The following is a 25,792-nucleotide window of genomic DNA, read 5'->3' on the forward strand; positions in this document are numbered from 1 at the left end:
GCGGGGGGGAGGACGAGTATGCTGCAGTCCAAAACCCATTGTACTTGGCACTCATAACTTGGCAAACCTCACGAACCCAATTTACTCCAGCACAGGTGACCATGCATGCCAAAACTAGTAAAAAAAGAGAAAAAAAGAGTGTCCAGAATTGATTTAAAATAAGCAACCCTTATGTAGGTGGTTTTTTAACCACTTTCTGGTTTTTTTAAAAAATCATGCTTAGCTGTCACTCATGTAGTTGGAGATTTTCAATTCACTTCCACGCATGCCAAACCCAATGAAAAAACAGGAGTATTAGAATGTGTGGTTAAGCCCTAAGCTCACCAAAAAAAATGACCTTGCTTGCTTAGAATTATATAATATAATAGCTGGGAGAGGTTGACTTAACAAAGAACTGAAAATAATTTTAACAGCAAGCCACGTTAAGTTATAGTTTGTCTTTTGCTTTATTAAACTGTTACAATGCATTTTGTCAATACAAATTATAAAAGGAAATGAAAATAAAGTCTTTGAACATTTATAGCTCGCCCAATATCACAGGATCTCAGGGCAGGTTACAAAGCTACATAAAACAATTTTAAAACAATTTAAAATAAAGCAGCCCAAAATTAAAGCATTCAACATTAAAAACACCGCCAGATGTGCCTGACTTTGCATCTTTGCAGGGATTTTCCTTTCAGCCGTGAGGAGGGGCCTGGTGTTTTAGGCATTCAGCTTGTAACTAGGACGTATGACTACAATAAAGCTAGAATGGCTGCTTGGGCAAGGGAAGGAGGCAGCAGGGGCAGCATCGGGGACCACAGCTGTGCCATTTATGAAGTCAAGAACATTTGTGACATAAAATCCCTTGCAGAGGACGAGCACTTTGTTTTCATACTGGATGGTGTCATCTGAGGAATCTCTCTGTTCGAGATGGAAAAGAGGGAAACTGTCCGAGGAGCTGAAACCATCAGTGGGTCCCTTTTGTACGGACCACGATACATTCTGGTCCTTGAAGAGGAAGCTGGGGTGCTTCATCGTTCTAAACGATAGGGAGGGGGTGGCAGTGGAATAGTCGCTGGACGTAGATTGCTGCGTCAACAAGATGTTGTCCAGGTGCCAGCTCCAAGATAATCCAGTGTAAAAGCGAGGGGTGTATGGAACCCCTCTGAGTTCATGGAGCTTGTACTGCTCTAGGGATTTGAACGGCACTGTGTGGAACTCAAAAGCCTCCATAATCTTTCTCTGGAAGATATTCTTATAATCCATATAAAGATTCAGACTGAACTGAAATTCAAACAGCTGCTCTGGGAAGAGCATGGGGAAATGGATATTTTCTACAAAGCCTTCCATGGTTACATTAGTTTGATTCTGAGCCCAGTGGTCCAGAGCTCTCAAAAGTGACCATTCACTCTCAGTCACAAGTTCTGTACAGGATAGGAGACCCTCCATCTTGTCTGGGGTCAGGGCCTTCCAGGCTTCAGTATGGGTCAAGGCATCAAAATTCCAGGCTAGGTACTGTAGGATGACATCTTGCAACTGGGCATCTCCACTGGCTAGGCTGTAATCATAAAGTTCCAGCTGAACACGAAAGGAGGGGTCCAGTGGAATGAGGGCAGGGAAGACCTGAGTGCAGTAAGCTCGCAAACGGGGCACATGGTAAACTGAAGCCAGCTTGTGGAAGCACTTTACTGAATCCACTGTGATGTTCAGCTGCCTTGTGTAGAAATACCTGAGTGGGTGGAAGGAAGCAGCAAGTGGAAATTGTTATTTAAACAGCTTAACTCTTTTTAAAATAAAAGTTTGTTCTCAGGGTATTGATAGAAAAAAGATTTAGGTTAAAATGACTGTGAGGCTTCGATTGGGGCTTCAGCTGAAGTGTCTCTCCATTCCTCCTTAAGACTTGGTAAACATGACTTACTCTCAGGGTTCAAATCCTCAACATTTATTTCAGGTAAATAAAAACAACATTAACTTGAACTGTCAAATTCTCTTCCTCACGTAACGGGCTGAGGAAGGGGTTGTCTTGGTTCACAAACAGGTTGTCTACAAGGAAGCCCAATTGTCCATACCCAGGCTCTGAGTTAAAGTTTAATGTTAGTTTTGATGGTAGTGGGACCAATGGCATCAGTTTCCTTCTTGGCGGCTCGAACTCTGGTGTCCTGGTTCCCAGCTCCTGGATCTCCCATGATTCAGGTTCTCGCATCTCTCCATCCCAGCATGCTTCTGCCATCTGGCCTTCTCTTGCTTCTCTCTGGATATATTTGCCCTTTCTGAGATGGCACAGATGTATTGGCTAAATCTTTCTTCCCCACTCCCTCACTTGTTTCTCTCCCCAATAAGATGGCTTTTGAGGTACTGTACCACCTCACGCCTCTTCCTTTCAGCTTCCTCCCCGGGTACCATAAGCCGTTTCCACTTAATTAGTCCAGAGATTCTCTAGTCAAATCAACTCCCATCCTGGGGGAAGGATCTTTCCTTTCCTTTTCTATCTACCCAGCTTCTACTACTCCTCTTCCTGATGCCTCCTCCTTACATATCCTCTTTTTCCCCTTCTCCTCCTTTCCCACCTTTTCTTACTGTCCTGTTACTTCCTTTACTCTTTCTCCCACCTTTTCCTCTTCTACCCATTCTTTTCCGCAGCAGATATTGTCACCCTTCTTTCTACCCTGGACTTCCCAGCTTGAAGGTTTGTGGATTTCTCTTTTCTCTCGACTGGAATGGATGGTGCTCAGGCAGGGACATTATAGGACCTGCCGGATATCTCACAAGGACGTTTTACGAAATGCCATTTCCATGTTGTCCTGTTAGTATGGTCTTAATGGAGTTTTCATTTGCATTATAATGATTCCAATAAACGGAGGCCATAGTATAGGAATATTTACACAAATCTGGAAGGTCACTCACACATGCATGCATGTGCTACACTGAGTGACAAGATCACATGCATGTGTATAAAACAAACTTAAACACTAACCTGAACATATTACATGCATATACATTAAAGACCCAATAGGGTTTGTGATTTGGATTTCTTCTTAATGAAAGGAAGCTTTATGAGGCAGACGGAAGGTAGCTGTTTAAAACTTTTTCTGCTAGTTATGTTCCTGCTCAGAGTCACCCAGTCTGCATCTCTGTTTACAAGAGCAATTACAAGGGCATCTGGAATTCTGTAGGTAGAATAGTATTTGTGGAGCAGTTTGGGGTGGTTGAATAAAAACTCCAGTAATTTGCATTTGCATTAAAAATCTCTTTCTCAAGATTTAAGTAATGAAAAAAATGTTTTTAAATAGTGAGCTTGAAATAACCCTGGTTTTGCTGCTATATGCCATCAAGTTGCATCTGACTTACAGCACCCATAAAAGGGTGCTATAAGATATATGATATATTTAAAGAGTGATTTTACCATTGCCATTTCCCAGTAAACCTCCACGGCTGGAGAAGGATTTGAACCCTGGTCTCCTGGGTGCTCATTCATCATACATTCATCTCGAGGCTCTCCACGTGTTGATTGGGGCCAGGGATGGTATTGGGATCTTGCTGGGTTACCGTGCTCTCCGCGACCCAGCCATTTCCCTATCGGAGCTGGTGGACTTTGTCTCCGCGGCACTGTTGGGTTCCCCAAAGCAATTGGTTTTGGGGGATTTCAACGTGCATGTGGGGGCAGAGACCTCCGGGCCAGCTCTTGAGTTCTTGGAGACCATGACCTTCTTGAACATGTCCCAACATGTCAACGGCCCCACCCACGTGGGTGGCCACACACTTGACCTGGTTTTTTCCACTAATGGGAGCGAGAGTGGTCCGATGGTGACTGACCTTGAGTCGGTACCCTTGTCATGGTTGGATCATCACCTAATAAAATGCACCCTCAAAATGGCTCTCTCCCCTCGCAGGGAGCCGGGACCTATTGTTATGGTCCGCCCTCGAAGGCTACTGGATCTGGCTGGATTCCAGGAAGCCATGAGGTGTTACGGCTGACCTGGATGGCGCTCCTGTTGAGGGTCTGGTTGACGGCTGGTTCGCAGCCGCAGCTAGGGCTGTAGACATGATCGCTCCTAAATGCCCTCTCTGCCGTAGAGACTGCCCGGCGCCCTGGTTTAACCAGGATCTCCGGGTGTTGAAGCAGGTCAGGAGAGGGCTAGAGTGCAAATGGAGAAAGGACCCGATGGATTCTAATTGGATAGCTGTCAAGGTCGCTACTAACCTTTACCTGGCCAAGGTAAAGGCTGCCAGTCGAGCATACTTCGCTAACTGGATAAGCAAAGTGTCCAACCAGCAGGCGGAGCTATTCCGTATAGTACGCGACCTGTCTGGAACTGGTCTGGGTGACAGGCCTCCCCCTAGTTTTTCACCGGACCAATTTGCAGCATTTTTAAAATTGAAAGTGGAGGCCATCCGCCGGGACCTCTCTTCTTTTTTGAACACAGTGAGTCGAGCAGAGATGTCCAGTGCTCCGTCTTGCCCGGTGATTCTTGACTCCTTTCAGCCTGTCACGCCTGACTCTGTGGCCAGGGTGCTTGATCGCTGTCGTGCCACCACCTCCTCCTTGGACCTTGCCCGGCCTGGCTAATCAAAGCGGCCAGGCCTTCAACAACGGAATGGGCCACCGCTATAATTAATGGGTCTTTCCTTGAGGGCAGATTTCCATCTGCCCTGAAGGACACACTCATTAGGCCCATTAGGAAGAAACCTAGTTTGGCGGCGGACAAAATGGGCAACTATAGGCCCGTCGCCAACATTTCTTTCCTAAGCAAGGTGGTCGAGAGGGTGGTGGCCGATCAGCTCCAGGCACTCCTGGATGAAACAGATGCCCTGGATCCATTTCAGTCGGGCTTCAGGCTGTGCCATGGTACAGAGACGGCATTGGTCGCCCTGTGTGATGACCTACTGAGGGAGGCCGACAGGGGCAAAGTGTCTCTGCTGGTCCTCCTCGACAGAGTGGTCGAAATGACTAGATAGGTGGGGTATAAATACAATAAATAAATAAATAAAATAAATCTCAGCGGCCTTTGATGCCATTGACCACGGTATCCTCCTGGGGAGGCTCTCTGATTTGGGAATAGATGGCCTGGCATTGGCCTGGCTCCGTTCCTTCTTGGAGGACTGCCCCCAGAAAGTGCAGCTTGGGGAGAGTGTCTCGGCCCCGATGAGTCTCAATTGTGGGGTTCCTCAGGGGTCGATTATCTCCCTAATGCTGTTCAACATCTACACGAGGCCGCTGGGTGGGGTCATCAGGGGGTGTGGGGCCATGTGTCATCAGTATGCTGATGACACCCAGCTCTACATCTCCTTTTTACCAACCACAGGAGATGCCGTTCTGTCCCTTCAGCGCTGCCTGGGGACCGTACTGCAATGGATGCAGGAGAACGGGCTCAGGCTGAACCCGGACAAGACGGAGGTATTGAGGGTGGGTGCCCCACAGCTGGGGATTTGGGAAACTCCCTCTCTTTTGGGGGGGGTGACTCTGCCCACCAAGGATGGGGTCCGCAGCTTGGGGATCCATCTGGACCTGGCGCTCACTATGGAATCCCAGGTGGCGTCGGTGGTCCGCACCGCCTTTTTTCAACTCAGGCCGAGGGAGGCCCGGAAGGAAAAGACAAGAAATCGGGCCTTCTCGGCGGTGGCTCCTCGCCTCTGAAACAATCTACCTCCTGAGATTCGCGGGGTTCCCTCGCTGGGTATCTTTAAGAATCAATTAAAGACATGGATGTTTCAGCAGGCCTTCCCATCAGATAACTCCTGACGCCCTTCTTTCCTCTCTTACTGTTTTTGCTTTGTGTATTGTGTAATGTAATGTATTGTTTTTATCACTTAGAACTGTTTATATACATTTTTATTGTATCATTTTATTATTGTTAGCCGCCTAGAGTGGTCCTCACCCGACCAGATAGGCGGGATATAAATAAAATAAATAAATAAATAAATAAATAAATACTATCCACTACTCTACACTGGTTCTCTGCTCTGGTTTTATTCTTCCTGAATTTATTTCCCCTGCCATCAAGAACCATGCTGCATAGAGAAGCTGGTTAGAGAACTGTATGTCCATCCATGAAGCACATATATACTGAATATAGAGGGAAGCCGGTTAGTAGAAAGACTGGGGCAAGGGTGGCTTCTGTCATGTTTACACAGACCTCGCTTAACAGCAGGTTGGAAAGTAGCCAACCATCTGCCAGCCTTATTGAGATGCTTCCATTGCCTAAGCAAATGATTTGTTTCACATTACCAAATGAAGGAAGAAACATTGGATACAGAACAGTGTTCTCTCCTGCTTGGTTCAAAAACTGAGGCGGCCAACATATATCCAGGCCTAGTTCATGCCTTGGTGACCTTGAACATTAACTACAGCAATGCTCTGTCCATGGGGCTACCCTTGAAGGCAACGTGGAAGCAGAAACAGGTTCAAATTGTGGCAGCCAGGTTGGTTTCAGGTGCCTTAAGATGTGATTATATCTCCCTGACCCTGGCTTACTTGCATTGGCTGCCTGTAAGCTCCTGTGCCAAAATCAAGATCTTCATGTTGACATATAAAGCTCCTACCTTGAGGGAGGCCCAGAAAACCACAGCTAGGAGCTGAGCCTTCTCTGTGGTGGCTGCAACATTGTGGGATACCCTGCTGGGGGAGGTGCACCAAACCCTTTCCCTTCCAACCTTCAGAAAGCTGGTAAAACCAGAGCTTTTCAGGGAGGCTGTTCATAAAGCCTTCTCCCTGTAATAGACTTTTATGCTATTTTGTTTAATTGTTGTTGCTGTCAGCACTGGGGGATTTTCAGAATTGTTTGCTTCTTGGAAGTGGGGATGGGTGGGTTTGAGTGTTTTAATATTTTGTAAAGCAGTCAGAGTGCTTGCCACTACATGTACTGTATATAAATGTAGTGAGTCAGTCAGTCAGTCAGTCAGTCAGTCAGTCAATCAATCAATCAATCAATCAATCAATCAACCTGTAGTTCAGTGCTAATGCACAAGTTTCATTGCAATGCAAATCAAAACACCGGTTGGACTTGCCATATGAATCTTCATGTTTTCTCACCTGAGAAAGTTGTTCACATTTGGCAAGCACTCCTCTTCCACCTGCAATATCCACGAATCATTACCCTTTTGGAGCAGAAAGCTAGCCTCGCTGCTGGCACGGAGAATCAGTCGATGTGCACACAATCTCTTGTATTCTGTGTTGTTTTCTGCCACCAGCACAATAATGTTGAGGTCACAGTCCTGCTGGCTGTCATATAATTTACTAAGGTCTTCAGAGAAACTTCCTGAGTGATCCAGAAGAAACTTTCCAGGATTAAAGTCAGGATCTGGAATGACACAAGCAAGAATATTTCAGGGACCAGAATAGAAAAAGGTTGACCATATGTTTTCAGCACAATGTGCTGTAACAAATAGGACAACTTCAAAAAGAGAAAGTTCTGTGGAACAATCACTGTAGAGAAGTGACTTGATTTCCATATATAAGAGTATACAGAATTTGTCCTGGTTTTAGGTGTAGATTTGAAGAAGAATGCCTGAAAATTGGATGAGTGTGGAAAAAATCTGCAAGAATCACATAAGAGTTGAAATGGTAAGCAATTGTTTTGTCCTCGGCTGAGAAATCCTCCCTAGATGAAGACCCAAACCTAGAAGGCCAGGTGGCAACCCAGAACCCTCCAAGAGGATTATAGACTAGCTGCCAAGAGAGTCGGAAGGCCCAGGGCTGGAGTCTGAGGGGGAAGACTAGAGATGGGCATGAACCACCAATCAGCAGTTTTGTGCCGATTCTTTTTTTAGCCGAACATGTTTTTGGTGCTTCCCAGCCCTGCCTCCACTGGTGGGCACCCACTCAGAGACAGTGCCCCAATTTCCATGCCCTACCTCTTCTGGGCGCTGCTTCTGAGTTGGCACCTGCTGGTGGAAGCAGAGCTGGGAAGTGCTGAACACCAAGTCTAGAGGAGACAATTCCTCCTCCCAGTCCAAGATAGCAGTACAAAACAACGGCACAAGTCAGGTTGGAGGCAACCCGGTGCAGTGCATGGGAGGGCTCCTTGGGAAAAGAGGCCTCCCTGTAAACTGGGCACTCCTTGTGAGGAAGAGCCTTTTTTTTTCTCTCTCTCTCTCTCTCTAGGGAGACCTGAGGCTGGAAAGCCTGCAGCCGAGTCCCTGGGTGAGACACAGGCCAGACTAGCTGCCAGAGGCGTAATTCCATGCTGAGCAAACAATTGGGAAGGAGCATCATCTGTGAGTTGCTGGAATGCCAACAAACCCTGCTGTGCTTTCTGAACCTCTGCTGGGTTTCCTTCTCTATGTACAGCCTCTGTTACTGCTTGGGCTCTTGGCTTGGCGGATGCCAGCCCAGACCCCCCCCCCTCCCAATTGACTTAGCTTATGGCTGTTGCTAGTGTGGACTGGTGAGCTTCTGTGGCTTGAACTTCGGCTACCTATTCTGTTGGGTCTCTGAACACTTTGGTAGTGTCTCTTGATCATACTGACCCCAGCCTGGCTTTTCAAATTCTGCTTTTCAAAACCGCCACCCACCCACCAAGAGACTGTATTCCAGTCTGGTGTGCTCCCCTGCGGGCTAGGCACTTGCAGCCTGAGGACAGTGACAGAGATAAAAATAGCTAGATATGATACAAGTGAGGAAGAAAAAACCTCCACTGACCATCCCTCTATTTGAAACTATATTGGGAGGAACTTCCCCTGCCTGCAATGTTTGCCCACATGAGCCTGGTGACAAAGCATATCAAAATGGACACCTACTGTTGTAGCACACCACTCCTGCATCCTCTCCATGTCCACAATTATGGTTCAACCAGCCTGGAGAACTACATTGCCCAAGATGCATCTCTGTCCCAACACAACTGACATCATCTAGAAGAATCGGTCCTGAACCTGTGAAAGAAAAACGAAAACAGCCGTTGGTCACACCACCAGAGACAGTGAGTAGATGAGGTAGGTAGAACTCATACCATTTCTCAGATTCTGCAAATCAAAGAATAAACTGGAGAGATATGGGCTTCAATACAATCTAGCTGTGTAAATCTATGGGATCCTAGCAACAGAGGCTTTCTTCAGGCCACTTGACACACATGACCTGAGGCAGACTGTACTATTATTATCAAGTTATTGTTGTTACTGCTACTACAGTCAGGGCCTGAAGCAAATACTACAGTATCTCCTCTCCCTTAATGAGATTGATCAGGATTCTAGTCAACAATCTTCTCTAAGCCAGGCAACCTCATCTATTTCCCTTTAGCATCTGTCACTCTAGGACGGAGCATGCTTGACCTTTTTCACTCTTTTGGGCCTTCCAGCTCTGCAGTTCTAAGTTGTTGTTGATGATGATGATTCCAAAGCCCTAGAGTGCCAAATTGAGAAGGCATGACCACAACAATTGTCCTGTCCTCTGATAATCCTCCTTAGGAGTAACAAGATAAAGGCAGGCACTTGGGCAGCCCAAGCTCCCCCATCTGCAGTAGCGTCCCCAACCTGCTGCTTGAGCCATGCTCAGTTTCAGAGCACAGGTGAGCTCAGAAGCTATCCTTCTCCATCATGCCTTGCTTCCCAGGACTTTCCTTGAAACCAGCAATCAAAGGAGAGCAATATGCCAGGAAGCAGAGCGGCTGTCTCTTCCTTTTCTCTCTCTTTTTCTAACACAGTGGGAGTGGATGAGCAGGACTTTGTAGGGATGGTGACACCATGCGACCCTGTGTTTTCTGCTACCGAAAGGTGAGTTCGGGTGGCTTGCCTGCCTATTAGCTTGCCACTTCTGAGGACAATTGATGCAGAACCGGGCAATCTCTTTAGTTGTACCCTCTATATTTGGTGTGTAGTGGAGGTTTTTTTAATTTTTTTTTTTAATTTTTGGCCCTGGACAACAAAATTACTAGTTATGGTTCTGCAGGACAGCATCTCTGTCTACAGCAGATAAATATTTCAGAAGGAATTAAAGCAAGCTTCCTAACTAATGATGCAATGAAGTAATTCTAGATCCTGCACTTTATTGGTCTCCCTGGGCTTTACATGAGCATGTGTTCCACTTTAATTATGAAACACACAACTAACATTTGTCTCCTTACTGCCCTGGAACGTCACCTCATGTCCTCTTCTAAGGAGGATAGTTGTCCATCCAAAGGGCTACCAGGGGGAAAGCCTCCTTTGGAAATTGGTCCTCCATTTAAAAGGCTGACCAGTCCAAGTCTGATTTAAAGGTACGGAACCATAAGGGAGGGGACACAGATCAGGGAACTTGTAGTTTCTCGTTCACAGTGAACAACCGGATGAGCACATTCACAAGGCACACAAGTCATCTGGTTGGCATCTTGCCTACTTGAGTGAGTTGCACAGGGATTCTGCTTAAATTATAAATATTGTTTTTGGTATTATATCTCTATGGATAAATTAGCACATAGAGTTTTAGTCAAACCAGTATCTTCTTTTGTCCTCTCCATCCCATGCTTTGTAAGTGCTTCTTCATTCTGGATACGATGGAGCAAAAACAGAACAAAATGCAACTGTTTGCCAACCATGACTTGTTAAAAAAAAATACTGTCAGGATGTGCTGTTTAGTACTTAAAGCTAACTTAAATTATGGCATCCCTGTACAAATAAGACAGAGACTGTAGAAATAAGACAGAGTTTGCTCCTGTTGCCTTAGCGCCAAACACATTAACCTGGACACAGGCACCCTTCTGTCAGACAAAAGTCTATCTTTATAAAGAAAAAATTGCGACAGGTGCATCTGTAACCATCTCTCTGACAAGTAAGAAAACAGGGGAGGCGTCTTGAGCCACCTCGGCCTTGGTGGGCTTCCGCGTGCTGCCCACGCCAAGCCAGATGCTGATGCTAGCCATTTGCCACTGCTCTCCTCAGCTGCTGTTCTTTGACTGGCCAATAGGCCAGGGACATTAGGTTATAGAGAGTCTCTGATTGCACCACTGTTCGTACCTTCACCGTATGCTGCGCTTGTCTTTGCTTCTTCTGCCTTTTCAAATCCCAGGGAGCGGCAGACGACGGAAGCGTCAGTGATGTCCCAGTTGTCATCACATACTGTCCCCCACTGGCCATCAAAGTAGACTTCCACACGGCCTTCATTGAGGGAGTTCCCGTTGGCCAGACGCACTGCTCCGTTATATAAAGCTGCAAACACAAAAGGGGAAGTGAACAGAAGCAAACCACAAGCTGAAGCAGGAGGGGTAGCCTGAGGCGTCAGAGAGCAATTCATAAACCCCTTGTATTGCACAGGTATGCCTCTACTCAGTCTTTCTATGTACTGTGTTTCCCCGAAAATAAGACAGGGTCTTCTATTAATTTTTGCTCCAAAAAACGCTTATTAGGGCTTATTTTCAGGTGATGTTTTATTTTATTTTTCGTGTACAATAATCTACATTTGTTCAAATACAGTCATGTCATCTTCTTTTGGTTTCTGCACCATAGTGGAGGGCGGGGTTTCACTTAAATAGGGCTTATTTTTGGGGGTAGGGCTTATATTATGAGCATCCTGAAAAATCATACTAGGGCTTATTTTCAGGTTAGGTCTTATTTTTGGGAAAGCAGGGTATTTGGAAACTGTGGGCAGCTGTTCTGAATGAAAGCATTGATGGGATTCTAAAGGTGCTATTATGAATTTTTTTTAATGTAAATGATCGTTCTATGAGTCACAATGTGCTAAAGTTTCAAATCTTCCAGAACAGATTCTGATATCAAAATGTTCTGGCATATGAATTTTAGAATTGGAGATCTCATCACAATTCAGCATATGGTTGTTCATTTGGTTCAAGAGGGTATGTATCAGCAGATTCTGCGGTATATTTGTAAGCAGATTAAAACATGTAATACTATAGCTGGAATTCTATTGTATCAGGTTTTCATATCTTGTCAGGACTAATTTCAGCTAATTATTCAAGTGGTGACTCATACCACAGTCGTGCAATGAATCACATGAGCAGGCACATAACTTGCAAGATGCACCCTAGACCATCATTAATCAGATGCAGTCACAAGAAAGTAGAAATTCTGCATCCTAGGAAGTAAGGCAGTTGATAATCCACTATGGTGTCTGTGGCTATATCCACTCATGGAAACGGCTTCAGGAGTTAACCTAGAGCAAAATCCGGAGCTGGAGTCCCGAAGGCAGCTCATGCCATTCTGCCAACTCCTGCAACATTGCTGGAACCAGTTATATTGGCTCTTGCCTTTCCATTGGACCATTTCAGCAATGTGGAGAGGGGGGATCTGCTGCTTGGGTAACAGCCTATCCTCCATATTACTTTACCCGGGCTTCATGCTCTGGAGAGGACACTCCTCGATTCAGAGCATGTTACCATGGTCTCTCGAGACTGAAGGATGCCTATGCTATGCTATGCCATGCCATAGTTACACAGATGTTACATGAAGACCAATTCCAGCAAATAAGATGAAAATGTAATAAAGTACAGTCCTGTACATGTCTCTGAACTTATTATGATTAGGACTGCAGCTTTAATGTGATTGCATGTCAATTTTCAGATGTTGTCAGCTTGCTGTTCCACATCAGCCAGACACAATTCTGCAAACAGATATTGTCAAATATTGACAGTAGTAAAAATAATTGGATATTTATATAAAGCCTTAGTCAAAATTTGATTGCTGATTTATACTTGCATAAAGGAAATTGTGTAAGTTTTGGCAGCAAATATCCACTCATTAATAAGGTGTTGGCAGCCTTCCTGGTTGTGAGTCGAATCACACAATCTGATGTGCACCCGGGAATACACTCAGCACCTTGTTAATGAGTGGCAATTTGCCACCAAGACTTCTGAAATTTCCCTTATACAGGTGTAAATTGCCAATAGGATTCTAACCATTAAATACTTGATTAATATTTGTAATAACTCCAAGGGAATATGCTGGGAATATTAATTATGTAAATCCATAGACAAGTGATGGGAGAGAGTTAGCATTCATTTCAGGCCTGACAAGTAATGGCCATTCCAGCAGTTTCACAGAGGTGAAATCTATCTATATTTTGATAGATTATTATGCATTACTGCTTTAACTGGGTTGTTTTTCCTCTGAATGACATTTTTAAAATTTTTGTATACTTATTGATCTTTGTTTTCATATTGCCTATTAATTGATGCATAATGCCTCCTATTCATGGTTCACAATTTTTAAATATTGATTTTTGATATTAACCACCATTGTATACTCATTGTTTTTAACTTTAAATATTGTCTTTCATTGTTGTAAGTCTTCTTGGGTCCTTTTCAAGGAGAAAGATGGGGTAAAAATATTTTAAATAAATAAATGAATAATAAATAAACAAGTGTATATTAGCACATGTCTACTCATAAGGCCCTAATTCATTGTGTATAAAACTACAGCCTATGTATTTCACTCCTGTGTGTTGTAGCTAGATGGGCAAGTGTTATTAGTTTAGGAAGAATCCAGTTTTGTTGGATTATTTTGTGGAGCATCCACTGGATGGCAATAAATAATCTGGTAAAAGTAGATATTTCCATGCTCAGATCCTTCTGGTAGGCCAGTTTCAAGTTTGGAACAGCTTAACGGTAACATTATCTAGTATTCCTATACCAGGTCTAACAAATCCCAGGATCAACTCAGAATTCTCCCTCAAAATCTGCTACGTTGGCATATTCTTGGTGAGCATCTGAGCACAGAAGCCACTCATCAGCACCCATTCTGTCCACCTTTTCAGTCAAGAGACATCAACACACAATTTTCAGTAGGCAGACAAGCTTGCCACTCACTCACAGTTTTGTGTCAGCCTATTTCAGAAACTCTGATTTTGTTATTGATTTCTATTAGGTTATGTCATAAAGCCAGGTCTCAAGAACCTGACTCCAAATTAATTATATTTGTGACTCCTACCACTTATTCAAATTGCTGCTGCTTCAGTGGGGTATCAAAGACCAAGAGAAACCCAACTTACCTTGAGAGGGAGCTGTACATGACAGTAGAATACACAGCATTAATAGGCAGAATGTAGCCCTGTGCAGGCAACCTGAGGGAGAAGGATAAAGCATAAACGAGTTTAGAGGGCCAGGCACAAAAGAGCTAACAAAAACCGAAAAACGTGGAAAGGTTCAGTTTAACCAACAGGGAGAACCCCCAGAGTGGACTTGTGGTAGGTTATAATGATGTCAGGATAAATCGGGTCTAGTCACATTGCTTAAAATGTTCTCCAAAACTCTTTAGAGTTTGCATGAGAATGGGAAGTTTCCTTTCTTTTGAAATAAATGTATTTGCAGTTTCACAGCATTCTGTTCTCTACCGCAGCTTTCCATAGCCTGGATTTAATTGAGGTGTTGTTGTTTTTTAAACCTCTATAACTGGGGGTAGTTGGGGAACCTTCAGATGAACTAGATTGGGGTTGGGGGGAGTTAAATGCCCTGCACTGATTATCAGAGCTACATTGATTGCTTCAGAATAAAGAGGGGGAAAATGAATACGTAACAGCATATTAAAGTTTTACTGTAGCATAAGAGTGGGGATCAGTTAAAGGTAAGTTTTCAGGGATCACATCTCAGTGGCATGCAAAACTAAAAGCAAATGGGCGGGGCCAACCATACTGGCATATGTTAGCTTAAATTAGCAAGGGCTTGTCTGGAGTGGAATAAATAGGATTGCCAAGAGATCAAGTATGCCATTTGGTGCGATCCATGCATCCAAATGGCATATTGACCTAAAGTGACCCTGTTTGGCCAGTATGTCTTAAGTATGTGTAACCAGTGTGGTGTAGTGGATAGAGTGATGGGACTAGGACTCTTAAAAACTTGGGTTATTTACTCCTGCATTAAGTACAGAACAATTCACTACACTAATAAATTTGTTCGTGTTCTGTGGTGTCAAGCTGGACTCATAATGACCTTGATGGGAATTTTGAGATAAGCGAGGTATTTAAGGAGTATTTTTACCAGTTCCACTGCCCCAGTCAGTTTCCATGCTTGAGTGAGGATTTGAACACTGTTCTCAAGACTCCTAGGCTGTCACTCTAGGACAGGAGGGAACCAATATATTGTGCTGACAGCAGGATTCAGTATTCCATAAAGCAACTCAAAAAACAGAGGTACCCAGACAAAATATTATAAAATTATAATGATGAAATGGGGATATTCACACTGAGAATTGCCTTGTGATTAAGTAAGAAGTTACTAATTGTTGAAAAAAAGAGTTTTCTGGGATTTCCCCTTGCATGGTGTCACTTTGTGAATAGTAGTGAGCAGAAGAAGGTATCCTATAGACCGTCTTGGACTGCTGCTATTGGTGTTGCCAACATTCAGGCTGCCCTTTGCTATGTAAAGCTTGGCATCCTTTTTCCTGCTGGCAACATTCTTGGCTTTTAGAATAATGGGTACAGAAATATCCCACATTCATAAAGCAGAGATTTTTTTGAAGAATCAAATCCACTACTCTACACTGGGAATTTCACACTAATAAATAGCACAGTCAAAAAGGTCTCAGCTGTCCACGCTAGCTCCTCCTCTGGTGCAGCTGCAAGGGAATGTTTAGAAGTTTTTACTTCTCTTTTCACTTCTGCAACTCATTATTCTGCCTGAATCCACAAGCATGCTATATATTTTAACTACAATTATTTGGAAGAAGCCAACTTCAAATCACAAACAGGATTTCAGATGATTAAATTCAAGTATGGCCTTTATCAGTCAATACTTAAATAGCTGGTCGCCCAAACCCTAGTAAGATATAACTTTGTGGGTGATTTGCACTGGCAAGGAATCTATTAGGCACCGTTGGTAATCTCACTAATCTAACCAAACCCTCCGAATGACTTGGGAAACTGCAGCTGCTCCCTTACACCCAACATGTTTTCTTGCCCTCTTCCTCTCGTAGGCTCTGCACCTGCTCATGTGTTCACCTTCCTCATTGTTGAAGTCCATGCTCACTCTTCTTTGGCTAAAATTCACACTTCCTGTGATTGAGAAGGAACAGCTGAGCTAAGCAAAACTCTTCCAGCAAAAAATTACCTCTCAATAGAAAGACTAGCTATACTTTACAGTATATGGGGTGCCACAAGATCAAGCTAGCAATGTTCCCTTTCTAAGAGAAGCGTGCTGAATCTATGCTGAGTACAACTGTGCTGAACATAAAATACTGAACTGATAAGCAGCGTGTTCTACCCTAGTAAAGCTTCCACTTTCTTTCACCTCATTCAGCCAGCACATCTGTGCCATTCCGATATATGAGAGCACCATTTTCACCTCGTAAGTTTTCAAGCAGGCTCCCATATGGTGTGCCATAAGAAATGGGCAGAAACCTGCATAAAATAAGCCCCTTCAGAACAGTGGCTGATGGGACACCATAGTTAAAGAACCACTTTGTCTTCTATGGATCAAAGAGGGAGGCAGAATCCCACAGAAAGATTCTGTTTCACACAAATGTTTTGTTTTCAGCCCATTCATAAATATGCTGGGAGGTGGGAAAGGAGTCTTTTTACCATAAACACAGCACACTTCTCTCATGCTGTTTCTCAAGCTTCCCTGTACCAGCAACCATACACAGACCGGAGTTGCTTTCCAAACATACTGCACATTTCAGAAATAAAGTTTCAGTGAAACTGTTGGTTTGGATCATATGTATGCGATCAAATCAAAACCAGAATGCTGTACAACAACAGCCTCAACTGGGCAACTTTTGTGTAATATGCTAAATTAATTTGTGGATCTCAGAGCATGTTCATTCAAGATGGTGTGCTTTTACCCCCACCGTGCACAGCTGGCCAGCTATCCAAATAGTACATGAGAGAGGTAACTTATAGCCCTCAAGGTTTTATTGGACCGCATTCCCCCATGAGCCCTAGCTAGCATAGCCAATGTTGAAGAATTATAGGAGTCGTAGTCCTACATGATCTGAAAGGCTAAAAGCTGCCCTCCTTAGACAACATATTTTTGTCTGGTGCTGGAATACAATAGAAAGCATCCTGAAGTGAGTTTCAGTCATCCACAACACCAGCTAACCAACAGACCTGAAGAGCCACCATAATACATCCAGTAGAAGCTTCATGCAAGTTATTGTTTTAACTATTTCTGTATCTTTAGATCGAATACTGTGCTTACCGTGGAAGATGCTGGCAACAAGATGCATCATTGGCCCTGAAGAGCTTCTGGACAGAGTGATGGTAGGAATTAGATTCTGCAGCTGCTCCTCTAGAAGGAAAAGAGGGGAAACACTTAAGTTTCTGTTCTGTTTCATTGCACTGAGTTTCTATTCTGCATCACTCATGTTATGTGAGTTCAACTGTTTCTGGAAATGACTTCTCTGACTTCTTGTCAGCTTGCTGTATACCCCCCCCCCCCCCCAAATTGGAAGTGAATATTACCAGAGAATTTGTACTGAATACTACCATCCAACTTTCATGATATGACCATTTTTTGCTTTTTGCAAAAACCAAGTGGATGTACAATAAAACACCAGATTGGCAAAGATTCCCTTTTATCAATCTATTCAAAAAATTTGGACCATGGAGAAGTTTGGAGTGGGGGAGGGAGAGGAAATTGTGGAGACATTACATAATCCCAGCTGTGAGTCCTCTATAGATGCATCGTAGAAATCCTGTATTCAGTATGCCAGCATGCAAACTTTTGGTTTGAGGAAGAAAAAATTGCCTGCCCAGCACTATTATATACCCAGACACTGGTAATTTATGACTGTATTGACCACAACTCAAAGAACACAGCTTCCAGAGCTTCTTTCAATGTGTGTAGCATATCTGTATTGCAACAAATGTCTACGGTTTCGGGAATCCTAAAAATACAGGAAAAGCAAAGGCCTATAACTCAGCATGTCTGTTTACACAGTGGCCAACCAGTTGCCTCTGGGAAGATCACAAGCAGGACCTAGGTCTGTGTTTCAAGCTGTGGTGGTAGAACATGTGATGTAAAACAAACAAACAAAAGAGCTGCGTGAGCATAATGTAACATAAGAGCCAAACTGAATCATAGCCATCTAGTCTGATCTTCTGTTCACATACACACAGATATCAGCCATTTCCATCAGGAAAATTCACAAGCATGAATTTGGCTTGAGCGCAATAGTATCCTCCTGTTCATGTTCTCTATCAACTGATCTGCAGAAGCATACTGTGCTTCCTCTGTCATTGGGGGAAACAGTCTGTCCATCAGAACCAGTAGCTATTGACTGCTGTATCCTCCATGAAATCAATAGACACTTATGTGTGTGCAGCGATACATGTTAATCAACCAACATCATTTGTGACAATTGGAAGTTGGACAAAGTAGCAAAAATAATTACTATAGTGTCTTAAAACATTTGTTTAATAAGACAAACATTAATAACCTGCTGCCCCCCACCCTACTTTTCTTGAACTCTCAGCAGCAGCTGAAAGGGTGTTAAAATGCAGAGAGAGACGTGAAAGAGAAAAGTAGATGGTTCCAATATTTTCACAGTCAAATCAATACAGTATAGGCTTCATGGTTAGACTTGATGTTTTGTAGGCAAAATTCCACACAAGCAGCAGCTAAAGAAGCCCAATAGATCTTTATTTTGTGAGGATTTGCTTTCAGCAGCTATGATAGAATGGGCAATGCATGACTTTAAACTTTTGAGAGCTGTTCTAGATCTGATAGTTTGAAGCGGAGGTGAGCTGCCAAGGCAAGAAACTGGCAGAAGGAACGTAAAGCCTATAAAGAGCACAAAGCAACATTGGGCAAGAGCTGAGACATTCCATACGATGCAAAGCAAATTTCATGTTCAAGTACTTCATAAGATCTTCTACAAGTGATTAGTTTAGATCTATGCCAAGGGAGCTGTGAAAGGGCAGGCCTGCTTTGGAAGAACAGGAACCAAAAACAACACCCCAGTGTCATTCATAATTTCAAGTAAGATACAGGGTTAAAGTTCACATAACAAACATAACACTTATTATGAACTATCTACATTACTTCTCCACCATTGCCAGCTTCACTCTCAAGGTCATTTGTAGAGGAACCAACTTTATACTCAAGTGTCCTTTCTCAAGGGTAGAGAGAAGTTAGCTTCACCACCCTTCTCACCTCCACAGACCTTTCCACAATCACAGTTTGTAGACGTTCAACCTCTGTTCCCTAACGACCTTTGCCATCTGGTGCGAATGCCTGAATTGTCTTCTCTCTCTCAGCATAATCGGCACTGTTGGGTTGGGATCAGATTCTCCCAGTCAACCTGAGCTTTTTTCACGGTCTCTCTGATGTCTCACTGCCTCAGTCAGACAGCTCCTGACCCTCTAAGGTGAGTTCCTTTAGGTAGTACAAGATAAAGCTAGCAGAGAGTTGCATGTAGCTAGCTGGAATCTGGATTTGGATCACATCTCAGTGGGTAGGAACAGATATTGGAAGCAATAAGTTACTTGTAATCATTTCATTATCCAATACAAACACATAATTATATTACAAGTGTAGCTTCACAAAGGATAGTTATACTGCTTTACTTTTATAGTAATTGCAGTGTAGCCTCGTTTGCTGAAATTCTGTTGGTATAACTATACCTGTAGAAAGCTGGCAATTTTTGAAAGGGAAGTCTTTAACTAATGAGAATCAAAGCTACCTGGATGACATTACCACTAATAACGATTTTAGTAAAGACTTCCTCCTTGTATCCTGTGGCTCCCACAGCTTCCACACAATGAAAAGGATTACACAAGATCTGTGAGAGTATTTAATTTGTGGAAACCAACTCGGGCTGATGACATCTGCAGAAGCATCCTTCCTCAGGCATATTTATGCCAGCAGGATTTAAACCACTAAATGGCAGAGGCAGAATACCTCATAGGTCAAATAAAATGGGACCCTTCTGTTGCTCCTCCCATGAATTCTGTGCCTCATGCTGCCTAGTGCTCTGTTGTAGACATTGAGGCTATGGTGAGATAAGGAGGAGGAGGAGGGTGTGTTTTGTACCACACAGATGGTTTAAAAATTGTTAACTAGTTAACAGATTCTAGTTCCTTTTGAGAAATGGGAAAGAGTTGAGTTTTTGAAACATTTCTGACCATAATGGCAACTAACTACTTTTGGGACCCTGGGAACTATAACTATTGGAACTATTTTTAAAAAAAAGATTCCAATGTCTTGGTAAGTATACAGTTCATATTGTTACAGGTCCACATTTTACAATAAGCATGAGAAGCAGTTAAGGGGTGCAGGTTTGTCTTCTCAAGGCATGCCGTTGAATGTGCTTCTGTGGGAGGTTAATGCTGGATTGATGGAATACAAGATTGTGATCTGAGCTACAGAGTTCCCTAGCGTAAACATTAATCCAGATGGGTACATGCAATATATAAGCAATCAATGTCCTGCTAACTGATGTCCTCCTTTATGGGTCTATGCAAGCAGCCGTCTGTCTCTTTGTGCTCAGCAAACGTAGTACTACCGGGATCTTTTAGAGGGATAGCACATATACAGCAGGCTGCCCTATGCCTGGACAAATCAGGGAAATTAGTGAGCGAACAAGAACAAAATGTTACCTTTGAACCATTAAAGTATTATATGGGATATGTTTAAAGAAAATAAAACAGGGATTATGTATCATCCTTAGCAATAGGCCAGAAGACTATTCCCAATGGCAGGAACGGGGGCAAGAGACAACAGTGACATGGAGTGGTAGTTCACCAAATTAGCAGAAGGAAGACTATTAGGGAAACAGTGCATTGCACATGGGAACTTAGAGTTCAGTGAGAAACAGTAGGTTTAAATGAAGGACAGAATACAAGAGGTAGAACGGATAGATTTAAAGCAGGAGAAAGATGAAATAAATTCATGGTAGGTGCAGTATATTTACCAGTTTCTTAAGGAGGAGGATGTAATTGGCTCCACATCGTGTTTGGTGAGAGAAAATAACAGCTGCTTTGGCTTCTCATGGTTCTAGGCTACCAATTCTCCATGGACTCTAGGGCAATCTCGGAAAACACTGTGAGTCCAATTGCCTTGTTTCCATGCATACCAAGGCTCACTAAAGCACAGGAGGGAGACCAATGGCAGACTGAGCCACCCTGAGGAACTACTAAGCATCATCCTGCAATGTGGAACACTGCTTAGAACAGAATGTGGAATAGCAGGAGGCCTGTGAAGCAATGCCTTCCCCCCCAGCTCTGACTAACATGAAGAAAACACCACAAATGGATGGAAAAAGGGAAACTGATGGAGGGGGAGGGGGAGGGGGAGGAAAGAAGGCAGACAGGCTACCAAATATTGGACACATCTAGCTCAAGAGTCAATGTTTTTAGGACTGCTCTTTGTTCATCACTTGGACACTGGGAAGGTCATTCACTGAAAAATAACCTTTTGACAGTTTGACTGCTTACTTTCTACTGACAGTTGCAAACTCACTGGGCCTCAAAGTGACACTCCGATACGGAAAGAAAGACAAACAGAGGGGGGCTGCAATGTTGTGCAGTCTCATATGCACTGCAAAAGTGAAAAGGATGTTGGTCGCATTTCTAGGAGGATTTTGCAGCACCACTGAACTGAGCGTTGCAACCATTTGTATGCTTCACAAGGTGTAATGCTTCTGAATGCTCAAGGCAGCAGGATCATAGAAGCAAAAAGTGAAAAATTCTGGCCCTGGAAATGTAACTTTAGCCATAGAGGGAGACACGGCCAGGCAGGGTGGGGTTGGAAGAAGATCACAGAAACCTAGCAACTTGTCAGATGAAGCCCTGGAAGATCTATAATCCAAACACCACGATTGCAGGATTTAATAGTCCAAGGTCAGTGGCCTATCTTGGAACACTAATGCATGCACAGTACTCCACCATTCCCACCTGCAGTAGAAATTTCTACACAAACCAACAGTTCCCTAGTTTTGTTCTTGAGATAAATACCTTGCTTAGGTTCCTGCCTTGAGTGAGCTTCATCTGGTTGACTTAACACAACAAAAGTCATGAAACAAACAGACTATAGCAACCACCAACGATATCCAGATTCAGCAAAGTTTTTGACAAAGGGGGCCCCGATATTCTGATTAGCAAACTAACTAGGTGTGAACTGGATAGAACAACAGTCAGGTGAATACACAGCTGGCTAAAGAATCGTACACAGATTATTAATGGCTCCTTTTCAAACTGGGTGAAAGTAACAAGTGGGGTACCCCAGGCTCAGCCCTGGGCCCAGTGCTCTTAAACATTTTTATTAATGACCTGGATCAGGGGGTGCAAGGAATGCTAATCAAATTTGCAGATAACACAAAATTGGGTAGAATAGTTAATACCCTGGAAGACAGAAACAAAATTCAAAATGATCTAGATAAACTTAAGAACTGAACTGAAAACAAGAGAATGAAATTCAACCGGGATAAATGCAAAGTACTGCACCTAGGAAGAATAAATCAAACACCCAGTTACAAGATGGAGGATACTTGTCTCAGCAATACTACGAGTGAGAAGGATCTTGGAATTGTTGTAGATCACAAGCCAAATATGAGCCAACAGGGTGATGTGACTACAAAAAAAGACAAATGCTATTTTAGGCTCTATTGCCAGAAGTATAGTCTCCACATCCCATGAGGTACTAGTTCCCCTCTATTCAGCAATGGTTAGATCTTATATTGAGTACTGTGTCCAATTCTGGACACCACACTTCAAAAGGATGCTGACAAATTGGAACAAGTTCAGAGGAGGGTGACAATTATGACCAGGGGGCTGGAAACTAAGCTCAATGAGGAAAGAACGAAAGAACTGGGTATGCTTAGCCTTGAGCAAAGAAGACTGAGGAGAGATATGACAGCACTTTTCAAATACTTGAAAGCTTGTCATACAGATGAGGGACAGGATCTATTCTCGATCATCCCAAAGTGCAGAACAATGAGCTAAAGTTACAGGAATCCAGATTTCAGTTAACTTATCAGGAAAAACTTCCCACCTGTTAGAGCAGGGCGGCAATGGAACCAGTTACCTTGATAGGTGAACACTCCAACACTGGAAGCATTCAAGAGAAATTTAGACAACCGTCTGGCAGATACCCTTTGATTCCTTTTCCTGCATTGAGCAGGAGATTGGTCTCGATGGCCTTATAGGCCCCTTCCAACCATGATTCTATGATTTAACTACTAGATTTCCCAAAATGTGGACACTTCATGACCGCATGGTATTTTCTGCTAAAGCTTCAAAGCAGCCAATGCATAAATTTATCAATTGAAATGGAATGCTGAGAGATTCAAGATCGATAAAAAGGCAGAGCATCATATAGTGTAACGGCTGGATAGCTCAGTGGTTTAGGTATCTGGCTGTGGGGCCAGAGTTTGGGAGGTTCACTAACTAGATGATCCCTTTCAGTTCTAAAATGATTACATTATATCAGATTAGATTAGATTGTAGAAATCCCTGCCACCGGATGTAGTGATGTACTATATGCCAACTTGAGTATATTTGAAAGGAGACAATACACAGAAGATAAGGTCATCGGTAGCTATTAGTTAGGATAGCTATGTACTATCTGCATGAGAGGTAGCACCCCTCTGCATCAGTTGCTAGAGGACGTGAGGCAGAAGGTGCAGCTGCCCGGTTGGTAAACTCTCATCAGGGGAAAAAAAGCAACTGGGTCATTGCTATTTAAAGAGTAATGGTGGACCAGAAAAACTTTTGGTCTGATGTTACTTGGCTCTTTTTCTGTTTTTCTGCTGACATGATGGTGAGTTACAGCAAAGGATACTGAAGTTGAACTAATTATAATAAAGCAGGTAGCTGCTGGCATGCAACTATCAAAATCCATTGGCTAATCCATGCAATCTTTCCACAACGAAAAGGATGATGCCAACAAAATACACATGTAAGAACCCTTCTGGTTGATATTTTCAGTGACAGTCCATTCATGGTTATTCAGCAGATTGTTTTGCCAATTTAGATAATGCATTTTAAGTGCAAAAATTGTGACATTACATTTTAATTGATGTGACAATGTTTTCAATACAAAACTATAGGTAGTCATCAAGTCTTGATTTTATTTTGTGCCAAATTCATTCTGTATGCCTTTCATTCATACACAGTGATCTGAGTTTTGTGTGTATTTAACAGGAAATGCTAACTCACACATTGATTAGGCTTTGACACATTTGATATAAACACTATACCACACCCTAACAGAAGGAGCGGGTCCTTTTAGAGATGATGGAAATTACTCTTTAGGTCTTGTCACTGCAATGAACAAATGCTGCCATCTAGTGACTAAAGTTTTCTAAATCTCAGTCATAATTTGGAAGCTATGTATTAATTTAGGATATAAACACAAAGCATTATTACACTTGAGGCACTCTGAAAACATTTCATTTGAAAAATAAAAAGCTCACTGAAATTTTTATATCCATGTATATTTCTGTATCTGGAAAGAGGGGCTCTAGCCCAAGGGGGGAGCACATGGTTTGAAAGGCAGAATACCCAGGACCAGTCCTTAATTTCTCCAGGTAGGGAAGGGAGGGTCCTCTGCCTGAAACTCTGGAGGTCTCCTAGCAGTTAAAGTACATAGTTTTGAACTCCTGTGGACCAATGGTCTGAGTCGGTATGTTGCAGCTTTGTACAGACACATATTGTATTAACATGGCATAAGTTAAAATTGTACACATTATGGCATAGACCAAAGGCCATTGCGTATCTTCAAAGTTCTTGAAGCCTAGATTCAAAAGACTCAAGCAATTTCGTAAGACCCATGCTTCTTGAGTACATCTACAAAAACATGCTTTAAAAAAAAACAGGTGCCTTACGTCTGCATTTACTATCTTTTTATGATAAAAGTTGAACCCAAACAATCATTATGACTCTTTGTTAGCTACTTGCAGGGAAGCAAATTCAGAACAGCCTTTTGGGCTTGGAAAAGTGATTGATCATTAGCTCTGAGAAACACACGGTGCCAAGGCAGCCATGAACACTCAGGGAAAAGTTCAAGAAAGAGGCATGCGTTCACCTGATCTTATCCTATCTGACAGGAACCACAAGAGGCCCTCAATGTTCAAAGAAAAAAACATCCTTCAGCAGCACTAAATTAGGACTCATTATTCGAGCAGCAATACCTTCACAGGATGTCAACTTCCTGATACTGAAACTCCCCTTTAAAAAGTGATGAACAGGAAGGAAAGTGGAGAACAGAGGATATAAACATGACAGGATGTGCATATTCTCTGACTGAAGTATTTAGTAACGGTTGCCATTGTCTAGTAGTAAATCGCTGACATGGTTAGTTATGGTCAGTCCATCAAACATGGCTTTGGACTTGGAAAAGTTATTAGCCATTTGCTCTGAGAAATGCATATGGTAAAATATGTCCTTTCATGTTTATATCCACATGGACTATCTCAAGATTAAGGATGGCAGAGAACACTTAACTTTGCTTCAGTCATAACATGGTTGAGAGCATATCACCTTTCCGTTCGACTCTTAAAGCTGTGTCCTTATTCTCTGTCTGCTGTTATCTGGCACTTTCCAGAACTAGATTCCAGGTCCTATCTCTGACGTTCCACAAAAAAGGGCACTCACCCAGCTAAAATCAAAACTATGGTGGAAAGAGCTGTGTAGGGCCAGCTACCTTCCAAAGAATGACCCTCCAAACAACTGGATAACTTTGCTGTATAATCAAGAATGAAGCCTTCCCCTTAACAGCAAAGGCACATGTGAATCATAGTAAAAGTCAGGGTGGCAGATGTAGAGTGAAGTGGAAAAGCAATCAAACCAATTCTTCCTTGTGTATGTTCTGCCAAATTACCAGAACAGTCCAGTAAAGTACAGAGTCATGTGGAAACCAGGCTAGTTCCTGGTGGGGCTCAATGAAATTGGGATAACATTTGCAGGGACACTGGTTATCCTGCACCACTAGAGGCCAGCACAGAAACACGCCACAAG

At 43.0% G+C, this 25,792-nt stretch overlaps 1 protein-coding gene across 1 annotated transcript; it reads right to left on the reverse strand.

Annotated features, from left to right (window-relative positions):
* Window positions 1–422: 422 nt before the first annotated feature.
* Window positions 423–17,239, reverse strand: LGALS3BP (galectin 3 binding protein). Its single transcript, XM_020813945.3, has 6 exons — window positions 17,034–17,239; window positions 13,892–13,963; window positions 10,906–11,097; window positions 8,719–8,850; window positions 7,013–7,280; window positions 423–1,711 (listed from the first exon to the last, which is right to left on the reverse strand). The coding sequence occupies exons 1-6, from the start codon at window positions 17,167–17,169 to the stop codon at window positions 703–705; spliced, it is 1,809 nt and encodes a 602-aa protein (XP_020669604.3). The 5' UTR covers window positions 17,170–17,239; the 3' UTR covers window positions 423–702.
* Window positions 17,240–25,792: the final 8,553 nt, after the last annotated feature.

This window comes from Pogona vitticeps, chromosome 2, assembly GCF_051106095.1.
Source record: "Pogona vitticeps strain Pit_001003342236 chromosome 2, PviZW2.1, whole genome shotgun sequence".
NCBI classification, from domain to species: domain Eukaryota; kingdom Metazoa; phylum Chordata; class Lepidosauria; order Squamata; family Agamidae; genus Pogona; species Pogona vitticeps.

What these genes read in the sequence shown, in the direction of transcription:
- LGALS3BP (XM_020813945.3), bottom strand. Translation starts at nt 17,169, where the DNA reads ATGAAACAGAACAGAAACTTAAGTGTTTCCCCTCTTTTCCTTCTAGAG. An exon ending in TGTTGCCAGCATCTTCCACG is followed by an intron (nt 13,964 to 17,033) that starts GTAAGCACAGTA and finishes CTTCTCCCTCAG; the next exon opens with GTTGCCTGCACAGGGCTACA. An exon ending in AAGCGCAGCATACGGTGAAG is followed by an intron (nt 8,851 to 10,905) that starts GTACGAACAGTG and finishes TTTCTTTCACAG; the next exon opens with GTTCAGGACCGATTCTTCTA.